Source organism: Poecile atricapillus, chromosome 7 (assembly GCF_030490865.1).
Source record: "Poecile atricapillus isolate bPoeAtr1 chromosome 7, bPoeAtr1.hap1, whole genome shotgun sequence".
In the NCBI taxonomy this organism is placed as follows: Eukaryota; Metazoa; Chordata; class Aves; order Passeriformes; family Paridae; genus Poecile; species Poecile atricapillus.
This window is the reverse complement of record NC_081255.1, coordinates 9,988,330-10,004,698: the sequence shown is the minus strand read 5'-3', so window position 1 is coordinate 10,004,698 and position 16,369 is coordinate 9,988,330. Positions and strand designations below refer to the sequence as shown.

Here is a 16,369-nt window from a genome sequence, read left to right as displayed (position 1 = left end):
TAATTTTGAATATGCCTTAGGAGAGTAAATAGGTTTCAGGAAATAATTAATTCTTTTGGAGAGAAAAAAACCAGTACTGTTCCCCCTACAGCAAAACTCATGGAAACCAAATACCAGAAACACTGGCTGGCATTTCAGTTTCTCCCATCTCCACTAAGTCATTCCATGCATTTGAAGGCTGGTTTGCTAAACAAACGATGGGTTTTTTTTCCTCAGGGCAGTACTTGGCAACAAATTACTCCTGGCCGAGGTTAACGCGCCAACTTCTGCTCGACACGAAATACCAAACCCAAGGACAACAAAGAAGGCTGAAGGCATTCTTTTGGTGGTTAAATATTTCAGAACAGTGAGCAGGTAGCATGACACTCAGCTTGCCAGGCAGAGACAGCACTCTGCCTGCTGGATACCCACCAAATTATTGCGGTTTGGTCCAGGCCTCTCCCCATCTAAGCGTGTTGGCATTTTCAAGCCACCGTATTTCTTCCAGTAGGTCCAACAGGATGCACAGAGGCGACACTGCATGTTAGGGGGACCCCAAGAATACCACTGGTAAGACTGGGTGGCTAGAGATAACAAAGGTGGAAATTATATATATCCTTACACAGGATCACTTTTCAGATCTTTATTCTCTTTAGAAGCAGCACAAAAGAAAACACACCCCGCCCCCAACACACAGCTCAAACAGACCTTAAAAACTGATGATGGCTTGACTGTCATCACCACTGCTAAACACACTTGTGATTTCAGCAGAATTGATTACATTGATTAATCTACATCCCTTTTAAAATGCCAACAGAAAGAAACAATTATTAGGATGGGAAGATTTCCTGCCAATGGAACTGAAGGTTCCCTTTTTGCAAGAGAATTTCTGCAGAACATGGGGAACAGCAAAGATGGTCTTCAGGAACTTCCCACATATTTGTTTTACAACTGAAGAATGTGCAGTCCATGACCTGACTTCTCATACAGTCCTACATTCCAGCATCTCTAAAGGCTCCCCATAAAGGAGCACAATCATAAGAACTTAGAATATTAGATATTAATATCAGGCAGCAGATCAAATACAGTGATGTCACACACTTTGAAATCTACTAAAAAAACCTGTTAAATTCACATGTTGGTGACTAAAATATTCACTCAATAGTTACCTGCAATTATGCAGAACATTTACTAACTCTCCCTTTAGTACTTCATAATTCTATTTACAAATGTACCACCAGTAGTTAAAAAACAAAACACTAAACAAAAACAACCTCAAAAATATTTTGCTTAAATGCTGCTACATCCAGTTCTGCCCCCCTACCCCAGCATAAGACAGCTTTTACTTGAACATTTCCACCTCAGCTGCCGTTCTGGCACTTACTGTAACAGCTCTCACAGGCCCGTCCTGCTCCTGCGTTCTGTGCCTGGACTCCAGTACCATTCACCACTCCTGGTTTGACATTATTTACATTGATCTGGTTGGGGTTTGGCTTGTTACTTAAGACACAAAGCAAAAAAGAAAGACAAGTGTTAATTTAGGCATGCAATTTTTTATTTGACTTTTGAAGGTATGGCCCAAAATGTCTGAAGATGCAGATTTCACCAGAACCAGCTGTAATTGCCAGCAATCTGATTTTCATGAACACACTGTCTCCAATAATATTTTTTAAATATTGATAATGAAAATAACGTTTACAAGACTTCAAAACCTCTTAAAGAACAATAAACCAGGCCAGGTAGGTATCTCATTCACAATCCCAGACATGTGAATCTAGGTGAAAACAGATCTTATTCACAAGCCCTCAACATGAGAGATACTTTACTTAAATCTCCAAAAAGGAGGCTGGGGGCTGGAGCAGGAGGCAGACAGAGAGAAATGTCTGCTTTATTCAGGGAAATATAACCCTGGTCTGCAGTCACAAATATTTCCATGTTGTCTCTCTGCAAGGGTTTGCATCAGGTGGCCACAATTCCCACAAGTACACCCAGCATGGAACAACAGCTGGGTCACCTCAGCTCATCTCTATACCCTCCTTAAAATGATCACTCAGGAAAAGCCAAGAGCTGAGAGCCAAAACAAAAGCTACTGGTGGGAGCTGGGAATGGAAGGCCAACAAAACCTTGGCATGGAGAGCAATATGGATTAGAACAAAACCTCTACAGAGGAAAAAGTGCCTGAGGGGGAAAATGACCCTTCAGAAAATGTGTGGCATGGGAGGGAAGGAGGAGAGAGGATTGCTACATCTGGGACATCTGGGGAATGGAGGAAGGTGGAAGAAGACACATGTGAAGTTTCACACAAGAGCACATGAGGGGTTTATCAAACATGGAAGGGCTCTGGGGCTCTGTTAGCAGCTCACATTATGGAAGCAAGAAAGAGCAGGCAGGCTTTGGAGCCAACTGCTGAGCATAACCTGAACTGCAATGCTGCTTACATTCCTATCTCTTACCTCAAGACTGAGGGGAGTGGGAATATTCCTTTTATTTCCAACTAACAAACCCATTATTTGGAAGCAGAAATATCTTAGAATGGCTTTCTGAAATCCCCTTTTCTTACACATCAGTTGCACACTGACAGAGGAGTCACAGTGATTTCAGCAGCCCAGAACACTTGCTGTGTTTCACCCAGGCCAGTGCTACAGAAACAGCGTTGTGGGAATAGAGCCAAATTCATTTCTTTCTAATGGGGCACCAGCATCAGGTTTCATGTTCTCAGCTATGATCCCTGAAAGCAAAGGAGTTCCAAGTGGCATAATTCTGAAGACAACTGGAAAGCTGGTGCTGCCCTGGAAGCATCCAGAAAACATCCTTCTTCTCTGAAAATGTCCAATCAGATTCTGAGATACAGAGCTCAGTAATGCTCCATTTTGACAGAGACAAAATAGGTTATGCTGTAAATGAACTACAGGAAGCACACATCGGTTGCAAAAAGAGGCAAGACTGTGTTTGTCCAGTCCAGGAAAAACTTCTGATAGCATTCTCACTGTAAAATTCAGAGCCTTTCTGCAGCAGAGAAAGCTCAGGAGCCAAGTGGCACAGGAACACTGTAAGTAGTTTATTCCTATAGTGCACTGAGCACATATACAGCTCAAAAGCAGCACAGGAGATAGCAAAAAAAAAAAAAGACATTTAGATTAATTCACAAACCTGAATATGTTTCTATCTCCCTCTGCTTATTAATTTGCCCAGGTCCTACAAAGATTAAAGCGTTTCAGGGTGCTTATCAGAGAAGCACCAAGTTCTGACCCCGCAGATGGCAGGAGATCCACGGGCACATTTAACAAAGGGACACTTGAAAGAGGGAACATTCAGGCTCGTCTGCTATGGGACGTCACTATAGTAACCTGCTGCAAAAGAACTTCTGCCAATGCTTCACCAGCAAACTCCATGTGCAAACATTGCCCCGATGCTGCAAAACAAACAGCCCTCCCAGATGCACACTGCTGCAAGCCACTTTGCTCCACAGAGAAAGAGACTGAACTAAAGAAAACTAAAGCCTTATGCTTCAACATCAGGCCTGTTGCTCCCCTTCTATACCTTGGATTTATTCCCCAAAAATATAGCAAATAGTCTGGAATCCATCAGTAAAGCCCAGCAAAGCATGCCAAAAGAACTGGGACCAATAAAGAGAATAATGGCCTGACTCCATTATCCTCTCTAAAACCATTATAAACTATTTATAAGCTTATAAACCATTATAAGATATTTGAACATGAGTGGAAAGCATGCACTGGTGAAAGCTGACCACCAATCCATGCTGATCAGAAGGATGAACACGCTGTAGTCATGGTTAACTCCAGGATTCTGCAGCACAATTAATGAAGCTGCAGCAAGCACCAGAGTGTCCTGCTCCAAAGCTACGGTCAAATTTCTCAGTGGAAGTAACAATAAAATTCAGACAGATAATGTTTTCATCATATGAGAAGCAAAAAGCTCTTAATTGTTGATGATATGTTAATTAAACTTGTTTGATATCACCAAAGGCTGCCACAGCGATTAACAAGAAAATCGGATGAGTAACTGGATGAATCATTAAGCAATTAATGAAGCTGAAGCTAAAGATGCAAATAAAGTAGTGAGAACACTGATGGTGTGGCAAACTGTCATTTCCATTCTTGTATCAGGAATGGAAGCCTCTTAAAGGGGTTTCAGTCAAGGAGCAGTTCCAATCAAGTCTCAGGAAGGAGCAGTCAGTTATGCTACAACAGGGACCATGAAGTGCAGATTTCTGGGCTGCATCCTTCAGATCAGTCTCAAGGGAAGAGATGGAGGCAATAAAGCACATGCAGAGAGAAGCCTGTCAACATGGACTGAGGCCCCTGCACAAAATAAAAACCCAACCTGAAGATAATCCTGATCAGAAGACTGATATGCCTTCAGCAGATGAGTAGACAGCATCTGACCCACAGCATGGTGATAAAATTTTTGCTGTTAGAAATAATTATAAACTTCATCTGGTGAATGTTTCCTGTTATTGAAGAACCCGTGTGTGCTGGATGCAACAGAACAATTAAGAAATAAAGCCTCAGAAATAAAAACAATTTAAAATCCTTTGCAAGGCACATTTGTGCCATTTAACTCTAGGTATCTAACAGAAGTGCCTGGATCCAGGCAACAGAGGTGAGCTTTCCTCCCAGCTCTCCAACCTCCTGTAAATACCCACTTCTAAGAACAGGTCTGATGATTATTAAACAATGCTTTCTGAATAGGAGCAGCTTTCTCCAACAAAATGTTGGAGATTGCCATTTTAACTAGCACAGCTACAGAGGGAAAAGCAGTGTTGCACCTTTTAAGTGTTCCACGTTGCCATGGGCCTCTGCACAATGAGATGGGGAAGAAAAATGGTCTTGCTCCTCAAGCAGAGGACAACCAAGAAACAGACAAAGGAATTAGCTTCAGCTTGTTAAGCAGTTGCCCCTTGTAGTGATCCAAAGCTTTGACTCATTCCTCCAGTTTCCCTGCTGGATTCACAAAAGGGCACAGTAGGGAGAACAGCATTTCCCTGCTTCACAGCCTTTGAGAGGCTTTGTTTGCAGCCTGTCAAAGCGCTTTGAGATTCTCAAATAAAATACTGTAAATAGAATGTATTCATTGACACATACAGATGTTACATCTTTCACCAGTACGTTTTGGAGACTGGAAATGGTGTGGAGCAGCTCGTTCTTCCCTTTCTGTTCTTACCCCTTCTGGTACCACTTTGATCAAAGCAAATGAGAGGAAAGCTCCACAAAACTGGATGTCTCAGCCTTCTCGACTGCAGACATCCTAATCCCAAAAAGCACCAGCTTCACGACCAGATCTTCAGCAAAATGAAGATGGTACATATGATGCCTGTGAGATTAGTAAAACCAGAGTACAACTTCCACAACAACCTGTAGAGTATGTCTGGCTACATACTAGGAGGAGAAAGAGTCTGAGACTACACCTGCATGAAGGTCTTCCAAGCACTGCACTCGCTTTGGAGGATGGCAGGATGAGGCATGTGAGAATGTGGAATCTCTTTGTGCATTCAGACTTCTGTTTCTGCTTCAACACCACTCCCACTGACAGAGACAGTGCTACAGAAAACAACTGAAACATTTGTTTCTCAGTATTCCCCGAGTTTAACTGATTTTGCACTTTTTCCTTTCACCAGGAAAGCACATTAGTGCTTTTCAGCCAAAGGGCTTCATTGCAAAGCCATATTTACAGACGTTAGGTTCTGTCAACTACAAATGTCTGCCCCAAAACCAGGGCTTTTCTTGGAAGAGGTACAGAAATGCTTGTTCAGTCTGGGTCAGAAGTGTTTTTTTAAGATGCTGGTGTAGGACTCCATAACCTCACATCAATTACCTGTATGACCCTCCATGCTTCAGTTACCCGTGTAAATAAATCTGGGGTGCAGTCTCAAGCTAAAAAATGTCAACTCTAAAGCTTTACACAGAGCTCTTATTTTTCATTGTGTAACATGTATGTCACCTTTAAAGGCAGCTTCTATTCTTTTTCTTATTATCTTCCTCCTCTCTGCTAGATTTTCCTATTTACCACTGGAGAAACAAACAAGAGCCCTATCAATGGAACGCAGACAGAGGAAAAAAAAAAGACAAAATTGTTTGAGCCTGATATCCTCCAGAGTCTCTCACTGCCAACAATTTTACACCAGTTACTGTTAAAATGGGTTTCAGTCAATCAGCTGGTTCGCTTCTGCATAGGTCTTGTGACAGCCTGCATCAAGTAATTTATTTTTGAGGTGACAAGTGGATCATTATGGCTCAAGCCTAGAAACAGGAATGGGCTCAGTAACACGAGAAGGACAAATCAATAACATTGATATTTAGATCCCTACACCGTGCATTGCTATTACAAGCCAAGAATATAATCTTCTTCTAGATCACAAGAAAATGTAGGAGCCATACAGTCCCTATATGCCAGACCTTGTATTCAATCTCGTGCAGAAGCAACACAAAAAGTATAGAAATATTTAATTGCTGCCACCTTTAGAGGTATTAATAGCAAGAAAAGAGCAGAAGCATTCATGTAGGTTTAACTAAGTCATGTAATTGCTGCTCTTCCTGACACACATGAAAGGATATTGAAGGAAGAGGAAAACATATCCCCCATTTTATCAATTAAATAATATGCAAGTTAAGGTGTAATACTCATAAAATGAACTGTGACTGGAAATCAGAGCCAGAGACAAGAAGAGCAGCCATGTGGGCAGAGCCAGATCCCTTCCTGAAGCAGGGAGGCAAGTTGCTGATTTGATTATGTGTTCTCTAGGTAGGAACAGGAATTACCTTGCTGAGGGGTAAGATGCCACTCCAGGCAGCCATTATCAAATGAGCACCACAACCCTGCAAACACCAAGCCCTCCCTCCACACATTAGAATCCAAGAGAACAGCAGGACTGCCAGGCTCTCATCTGCAATATCCTTTTGCATCTGCAGACTAAATTATACTGCCTTTTGCTTTATGAGCTTATCACATTGTGAATTCATGTTTAATTTGATGTCCAGTGTCCCCCTGCAGAGTAACACCGTCCACAAAAAGCAATATTGTTGAAAAATTGCGTGACAAGAAATCCATTTGGCTTCACTCTGGATATTACACCTCATTTTTAGTAAATTCACCTGAGAGGTATTGACATATAATCATGGATCCTCTATTTCCAGAAGAAATAAGGGGCTGTCTTGCAAGCTAAATATATAAAAATTAGTTTTATCTAAAGTAACAGAACAGATGGTAGAAGTTCATAAATATTTAAAAGGAGACAGCATAAAAGAGCAAAGGAGTTATTGGGGATAATACACAGGGGAACATATCTGGGAGTGAAAGTTGAAAAGTGAAAGGAAGGGGTAGACTAGAAGTTCTGCATTATAATAACTACTGATGAGGCTATGCAGAGGAAATGCAGTAGAAGACACATTTTACAAATAATTTTGGTTTTAAATATATGCATGCCTATAAAAAATTATACAGTATTTTTAATATATAATGATACATAGGAAAGAAACATGCAGTGGTGATCCACTGCTGAGAAAATTTAAGAAAAACAGATAAATTACTGAGCAGTTAATTAGCTGCCTTTTTGTTCACAAACATGCTGATCTGCCAGCAAGTCCCCAACTCCCAGCCCATACAAAAATAAAAATTAGAAGATAAGTAACAGTCACTTCAGGGTGGGAACATTGCAGAGGATGCAGGAAATGAGCAACATGACAGCACAACCAGGAAACAGAGATATTGGGAGGACATGGAAACTGCTGGAAAACACCAGTCCCCCTAAAATGAGACAGAAAACAAGAGATACTTACTAGTTGGGTATATACACTTGCTTTAGCTTGCTCTCCGCTTCTGCTGCTTTCAATCGTTTCTTGGAACAGAAAAAAGAAAATGGTTAAAATAAAAAGAGAGTAAGAGCCATCTTACCTGAGGCAAGTTGTAAACCTGTAAGGGTTTCAGCAGTTATTTACTGAGCAGCTACCACTAAATCTTCTTCCAACAAGAAAATGTTCACTGAAGACAACTGTGGGCATCACATCACTATGTAGCTTTTCAAAAAAGTCAAAGAGATACCTTTGACTATATAAGCTGCTATAAATGAGGCTGAACTTTTAATTCCCATTCATTTCAATTCAAATTCCTTTTTTTAAAAGTTTTTATTTCCCCTGCAGAAGAAAATCTGCCATGTCACTGTCAATTCTCCATGATAACATTCACCAACTGGACAATAAGAGATGCAGCAATGCAAGTTCTCCATCACAGCTCCCCAACAGCTGCACCAATTCCAAGTTTCAAGTAAGACTTTTGTGTTGATACTCTAAACTCCTGAAGGCTCAGTGACACAGGATATTTTTCTTTAGACATTAAGAAGGTAAATAATAGCTCAATTATTAAGAATATTAAGAAGGTCAATTTAGAACTCAAACCTTCACCATTTAAACAATAAGAGAGACACTCTGAGATTCAAGTTTTCTCTTTATTACATTTGCAAAACAAATCTGGGGTGAACCTCTGGAGGTCTCTAGTTCAACCTCTGCTCAAAGCTGGTACCAGCAATGTCTGATAAAGCTGTGACAATGTTTTCCAGACAAGCCAGCAGCATGGGGATATTCCAGACAAACAGGCTAGCTTAACATTTTCTATGCAGTAGCCTCAAGGCTACAGTCTAGGAAAATAATTGTAAAGCTGAAGTCAGTATCTTCATAGAAGCAGGAAGCACCAGAAAACATAATAAAATTGAAGAGTGTGTCACTGAGGAGCTGGACAAACATAAAAATTGTTTTTGCAGAGACACCACAGACCCAAGCAGAAAAAACAAAGTAAATGTTTCCTGTAAGCATAAAGCTTTTATCAGGACAGTTTTAAACAGCAATTTTCCATAGGACACTCCAACAGCTCCTCACCAAAGCTCTCTAGACTCTTAAAGAATTCCCCTCTTCCCTTTTCCTGCAAGTAACAGCCAGTGATGGAAATGAAGAGGTTCTGTTCAAACTGAATGTTTTCAAACCACCCTAACTGAGCATCTTCATGGAAGAAACAAAAGCACCCAAGGAGAGGCTCCAAGAAGTGCTGTCACAATGGTTCTTCAAAGAGCATCAGAAATCCTCCTCTACCTTCCAGAGAGATGTTACACAAAAAAAACCACCCCTTAAAATGCATGCTGAGGTGCCCTTCAGCCCAGGAGCTGGAGCTCCAGCTGAAAAAGAGGACTTCATGCTCCAGGCACAGACTGCCACAGGCATTTACATCAGCAGACAAACAGCTCCAGAGCTCATGGTCCCCCCAGGAAACACATGGAAATCCACCACCAGGCACTGAGAAACAGCTTAAAATGCTGCTTGATGACCAGTACCAGAATCCAATTTCCTTGAGAAAGGAAATTCAGGAAACTTACACTGGTAGGGAACTGTAGTGCTTTTTAAGTTTCTAGATTGTGAGAGGAAAAAGCTGCAGTTTTCTTGACATCCTCTCCCAAGGGGACTATCTGGCATCATTATGTTATGACAGTTTTGGAAATGTATGAATGCAAGAGCTTCATCCAGACACAAAGCATTATCAGCAACTGCAATATTCTCCTGTGCACAACATAAAGCCATTTGCCTTGGGGACGTGGCTAATTCAGGGTATTAAGCAGTATTTTAGTAAACAGGTGATGAATGTTAACCTCACCCCACGGATTTCCTTTGTGACTGATGACCATGGAGTTCTTAGCATGAGCTAAGAACTGCCATAAGTCACCTGGACCTCAGAGCAGCCTCCTCTCCTGCCTGGGGAGCAGCACAGGGCACACACACCCCTATTACAAACACCACTCCAGGAAAATGGAGGCTTTCCAGAAGGTACCACAAAGTCCTGCCCAAAAAGAGGCTTTGCACCAAGTACCTGTGGGCAGATATGATGAGTTTCCTATTGCCTGACAGTGACTGATCCCAGAAGATAAAAAGAAAGGTGCCTGAAATGTAGTTGTGTACAACTTCAGAATAATCCCTTTCCTGCAAGAGTGCTTTGCTAGGTCCTTTGCCAGTTATTAATTGATCTGTGCCTGAAGCATATTTATGCTATAAATTCTTAATGCTGTCTGATGTAGTTAAGAATGTCATCACCCCCAAGAAAAACCCAGAACATTTGTAACTTTTTCTAGTAGTTTGGCCTAAAAAAAAAAATCTTTTTCTGAGTTATTTATATACACAGATCTTAAGTATATCCTCTTATTTACCTCATCATATTTTCCCCATCTATAAAAGGAAGATATTACCAACTTGTCTATCCCACGGGGACCAAGGGATTAAAGCACTAAGCACTGTATATTCAAGTTGGTGCAAACATCTGTCTTTTATATATCCTCTCCCAGATGTGACATGCTATCCACTGAGCTTGAGAGAGTTTTATAATGACATATCAGAGCAAATGTTTGTGGTCATTTTTCTAGAGAGTGAACATTTATAAAGAGGACGTAACAGAAGTAATCCAGGAACACTGTGGGTATTTCAACATCCACAACACAAGAGCTGGGTTGGGGATGCCTCAGACACCCTCAGATGTTAAGCCTTCATTAGTTTATGATAGGAAAGACAAATTACATCTTCTGGGTTCAGAGGAGAACTTTCACACTGCTTTTTTTTTTTTTTTCAAACCTCTGAGCATACAACAGAGGTCAGGGAGGTGGGACAGAAAAGGGAATTAGTCTGTGATATATTTGAGAGAAATGCTCCCAGCTGCTGGTGCTCCATCAACACATCTCAGAATGGATGGGTTGTACCTATGGTATCTGGCAGTTTTGGCAAGCAAGGGACTGAGTTCCATATTAACACAGGTTCAGCAGGAGGTGTTTGGGGATAAAACATGCTGCAAATGTGGAAAAACCTCTCACTGATGTTTTCTCTACACTTCAGCACACAGGACTTAATGAAGGCTGGTACATTAAGGCATCACTCACAGCTCTGGGCTAGGTACAAAGCAGGCTTGAATCCCTTCAGAAAGATGTTTTCTGCCTGCATCAAGACTGACCCAGAGATCCCAACCTCTCTGAGTCAAATAGAAGGGCACTTCCACTTTCCCTGGCATGTTCTCACCATGCAGACCTTAAGCCAAACTTTCTCTGTCTACTCAATCCTCCTATACTTCTCTAATGGCACTTCCACATAAAAAATAGAACAGTAGAAATTGATAGTATTTGATTTTCCCCTTGAAGTTACCTGCTCCTCAGAAACAAATAAAAATGGGAAAAGTAAATTAAAGCCCTTAACTCTCAGAAAGAATGTGACTAATTCAGTCATCTGCCACTGTCATGTCCCAAGCTTGTCTCAACCTATGGAAGGTTTAATGCTTTAAAGTTTTCAGGACTTCGTCTAATGATAAGCACAACAGTAGAAATATTTAGTCTTAAAAAAAAAACCACCCTGGAATTCACAACTATGTAAGAACTCAACCTCTGACCAAATGAAAATGTAGGCATAGCCAAACACCACATCAACCCTCAGAGCTCTCAAATCACTGGGAGAAGCCAACAAAAAGCTGTCGATTGGTCAAAGCCATTTCAAACCTTCCTTAATCAGAAATAGACACTCTTGTGTACTGACACAGAAAATCTGTCCCAGGAAAAGAACATGTTCAGAGGAGACCCAGGGTACTGAATTTGGAATGCATCACCCTCATTTTGTTCATGACAGCTCTGAAAGGCTCTTACTGACAGGGCAGCTCTTGGGATCACTGTGGACCTGCACTAAACCTCCAATTCTGTGCTGACATCGTAGCAGAATTAGTCCTTCTAGCAGTTCTGCTCTTGGAGGGTCAGTCCTTCTCGAGATGACTGAACTCCTACTTATGCTGCTAATCCTCAAAAGCATGGCACAGCTAAAGCCAAATAAAAATTACTGGGTAAGAGATTCAAATGCATGCTGCAAAAGAAGCCAATTTGCAGACATCTCCACCTCGGTGCCCTACTCCTGAGACAAGGCAGTGCTGCACTGAGCCTGATCTCAGGTACACCAAGCATGAGTACAAGTTATTGTTCAGTTCTCAGAAGGGCCCTTCTGTCACAGGCAACTCAAAATGTCCCTTCCTCAATGGCAAGAAACAGAAATTGTGATTCAGTATTACAGCAGTGTTTTCTCCTGCCAAGAAAACATCAAAGGAAATACAGAAATCCAGAAGGATGTAAACAGCTCCCAGCTAACTGTTGCTTCTTCATCCAAGAAGGCAACTGGCTGGTGACACAAATCTTCATTCTTATGTTTTGTAACTCACAGGAAGAGACAATTCAAATGCATGTTTAATGTTCATTCAGCCAAAAATTTGACCAGAATAAGCAAGATTATTAAGTTATGAATACTTTTATTAAACCCTGTAACATACAGACTTGGAATATAATTTAATCACATTCTTGGAAAGAGGGAATTGGAAGTGCAAAAACTCGAGGTACACACTTTGCATATCCTTACTTGGGATACTTTCAATATCTTATGTAGAAAAATGCTGCCAGCCTCAGAATCATTTTGTGGTATTAGTCCAAGGGAAGAGTCTGCATAGAATAAACACTATGAAGAAACAGATGGAAAAAATGGCAACAGATGTACTTTGTCAAAGACACTGCACTCATCAAGTAAAATATAAATGTAATACACCATTTATTTGAACTACAACTTCCTATGCTTTCTCTTTGTGGTTACATATAGATAGCTCTCTCAAGGTTTTTATAAATGCTTCATGCTATTATTTGCTTGTACAAGCTGGGAATTTGAGATGAGGTCATCAGCTCAGTTCAGACTTAATTGATGTGATATCTCTGCACTGCAACTTCTACCTGTTCAGCTTCTACTGTCCCCTAAGTGCTGAGTCTCTAATTGGAAGTTTTCCCCAAATCCCACTCCCTGGCAAACTCCTGGGCAGCACATTTAAGGTACAGCACAAGCAAGAGAGCAAACCCAGTGCACAGGAATAGAACAAACCAGTGTAAGAAACCGTAGGCTTGCTGTGTTTTTTAACTGCTGCAAAAACAAATAATTAAAGTCTTCACATAATTATCTCCTCTGCAATTTTGCCTATGTGAAAACAAACTTTAGGAAAATGGAGAAAGCAATGGGGAAGGAAAAAACATGAGTATTATTCTTCCCCACCGTGCCAGCTTCCATCACCATCACGTGTTCCTACCACCCATTTCCTATCTGAGAGGAAAAGTTTCAGTCAAAGAATGAACTTGGGGAAACAGTGGAATGAGGATGCCACTAATATTTTTATTTAAAGTAAAATATAATTGATGCAAAAAATTGTTCTCATTTGTCATGAGGGTGCCTCTGTAATTTCAACAGTGCCCCAACCAGAGAGAAAATGGTAAAAATCACACTACAGCACGTGGTAAACACTGGTCAGTGCCTCAGGCATCTAGTCTTTACCCCAGGCTGAATTTCCAAGGAAACAAGGCAGGACATTGTCACAATTCCACTTTTTCTCAGCTTAGGACTGATAATTATAATGAAAAATCTGTTCTAAATTTCTTCCTTCTTTTACTCAGTTTTCCTGTTAAATATCAGAAGTAGTTTTCAGCAACTGATACTCTGCAAGACTTTGCATGCTGCTTGCATTGTGCTTGCCTTATTTCAGGGACCAGCCAGCCTTTGTACTGAAACAAGCAGAGACAAAAATGATTGTGAACACTAGTGAGAGGTGATTCTCCAGTATAAGGAGTCTGTGAATTTGAGCCAGTGACATTTCCCAGGTGAACACTTCACTCAGAGCTGACATTGCAGCCTTGTGCATCTGCCCCTGGAGTCATGGGCAGGCAGTGCTGGGCAATCAGGGGCTCTTGAACAGCATCTGCCCCCCAAGAAGTCACTGAAGGTAACACTGACCTTGAACTCCACAGCCAAAAAGCAACTGCTCTGCCTTCCTTCCTCTGCTGAATTCCAAACCAGACATTAGAAAGCTCCGAGCAAACAGGGTAGCAGCAAACATGAGAAGAATGCACTCCTGCCAATGCTGTTTGTATCTACAGAAGGGCTGATGAGTTTAGGGACAAGAGATTGTTCTGATCATAACAGAACTCACCCACTGAAAAGGCAGAACCCCAAGAGGGAGAATGGAGAAACAAAGCTTGGTTTCACAGGCAAGAAAAACAACTTCTGTTAGAAGGAGAGGGGTGATTCTGGCTCTCTTACCTGCTGAACGTATCTGTCTGTAGTTTTCCACATATAGTAATATTCTATAATGCTTGTTAAGGACTTCCATGGGAGCTGGGGACACAAAGGAAAAGCAGCATTTACTGAAGGGAGCTGGCACAGTCTCACTGAAATTCACAGGATTCTTCTGACTGATGGTTGCAGCAGAGTCTTGCAACTACTAAACCTCAAAAAAACAGACAGTCTGAATCTACAAAGTGGATTAGATGCCCATGGGACCCATATTAAATTAAATGCCTTTTCAAAATACTCTGAGCTTTCAGTGTAAAAGTGGAACAGGCTGCAGGTAAATCTTCATGCTGCACTGGCTCACAGCAGTGAGCAGTGATTCCAGAGAGGCACAATGTGGAAGGGAGCCCACAGGCTCAGACCCTCTGCTTCAGCAGCAGACCAAAGCAAGAGTCACAACTACAGGATCACAGTTCTGATATGCCTGGCTTCAATAGAGCTGGCCCATTAAAAAAAAAACAAACCAAAACAAACCACCAACAGAATTGTGCCCTGCCAGCTCTGTTCTGCGTGAGAAGCATGAGGATTTCAGCAGGACCACAGAGTGCTGTTTCCAAGTCCCTCTAAGAGATTAGAGCACAGGACAAACAACACTGAAACTACTTGTTTTGTTCCAGAGGACTTGAACAACAGCACAGTGAAACTTGGCTCTCTTTACAGTGCTCCATTCAATCTGCAGGCTGAGCACCTAGGGTGGTGCTCTGGCCAAACTACAGGACACTTCCCTGAATGACCAGGATTCTGGAACCACACTGCAAAGGTGACTACATTTTCATGTTTCAGAAGGTCCAATACTTATCCTCCTTGAAATACAAATTAATCTAGAGCATCTTGGCTGGCACAACACTTTCCTGCATCCTCCCTCAGCTGTAGTGGAACAGATGATCCTAAATTAGCGTTTCTAAAGGAAAAGCGATCATCTGTGATTTGAAATTCTGACTGTACACCAGGCTGTCACCAGTGTGAGGTCTGCCTTTCCCCACTTTACATGCTCCAGTTCAAAGACCCCTTGTTCAACACAATGAAAAACACAGGGGTTTTTTTTTCCAGACAAGCTGCAAGCCAGCTCTGTCACCAATCAGAGCTGGTCCCCATGGGGGCCCCATTTATATACTTACAAAATCTTGCTGAATGTCAGTGAAATCTTTTCCATATTTTTCTAGTGCTTCCTCAAAGAGGTTTGCCTCTGAAGCAGACCACTCCTCCATCTCATCTCTGCACAGGACTGGCCCACCTTGTGGCACAAGTGCTGAGATTGCCTTGGAAATGTCATAGACATTTTTGTGCAAAGTGTCCATAGCATGGAACTGCGGGGTTGGAAAGCAGAAAGAAAAATGTAAGGACAAGTAACTGGGGGGGAAAACGTTCAACAGTGGAACAGCAATGACAAATTCTGCACTGAGATTTGAAGGTGCAGTATTCTGTACCCAACAAAAAGTCAGTAAAAGCTGGTTCCAACCTCACACTGACTGTACAAACCTAACAATCACTAACAGTGAGGTTTGTGGAACACAAGCCCTTGTGTATCAATTATTCCTATCAGCTCCTCACCAGCACCACTACTGCAGCACTGCTGGTAAGAAAATGCACAGGATAGATCCAGTCACCCCAGGATGGGGCATGGAGACAGAGATCCAAGGGCATTTCCTCACAGACATTGCCATGCACTTTCTTTGTCAAATAATCCACAGAAATTTCATATAAGAAAAACAAGAGCAGCAAGCCATGTATACATCCCCCCCAAAAAAAGGGCAGAAACCTCAACAAAGATTCAAGTTAAGTCACACATCACAGCTGAGTAGGAAAAAAGAATGACTCTCAGGGGCAATTACTCCTCAGAAAGCCGAGCCACGGCTGTCTGCAACTTGTGATTTACAAGGGCTGAGAACATGCTGCGAGGGAGGAATTGCTATTAGTAAATGAAAGCTTGGCTTTATTTCCCCATTTCTGCAGTTTTAATCAGGATGTTATTTGCCTTTCATCATACCAGTTTTGTGCACGTGCATAATTAACCTACACTGTTCTAGACTAGAATTTGTTCTGCATATAAGTTTACATTACTCCAGTTACGAGGTGAGGCGTTGATAACAGTTCTCTGGAGACTTCATAAATTTTATTCAAATTTTCATGAAACTTTCTGTAGCATAAGGGTTCAAGCTTTTTCCCTTTCCTCGATCTACTCAGCAACATTTATGGTTATGAAATGTTAACAATATCACTGC

The 16,369-nt window shown here is 41.5% G+C and overlaps 1 protein-coding gene across 4 annotated transcripts in view; it reads right to left on the bottom strand.

The window, feature by feature from the left end:
* The window catches only part of MTA1 (metastasis associated 1), a 73,350-nt gene that overhangs the window by 23,477 nt on the left and 33,504 nt on the right, over positions 1-16,369 (bottom strand). For 3 of the 4 annotated variants that reach the window (XM_058842536.1, XM_058842537.1, XM_058842538.1), the window contains exons 9-13: positions 15,266-15,454; positions 14,118-14,192; positions 7,776-7,834; positions 1,364-1,479; positions 412-563 (exon numbers count right to left, since the gene is read on the bottom strand). In XM_058842536.1, coding sequence (XP_058698519.1) covers positions 412-563; positions 1,364-1,479; positions 7,776-7,834; positions 14,118-14,192; positions 15,266-15,454 — 591 coding nt within the window. The remainder of the gene's footprint in view (positions 1-411; positions 564-1,363; positions 1,480-7,775; positions 7,835-14,117; positions 14,193-15,265; positions 15,455-16,369) is intronic. The other variant, XM_058842539.1, reaches the window with a different exon arrangement.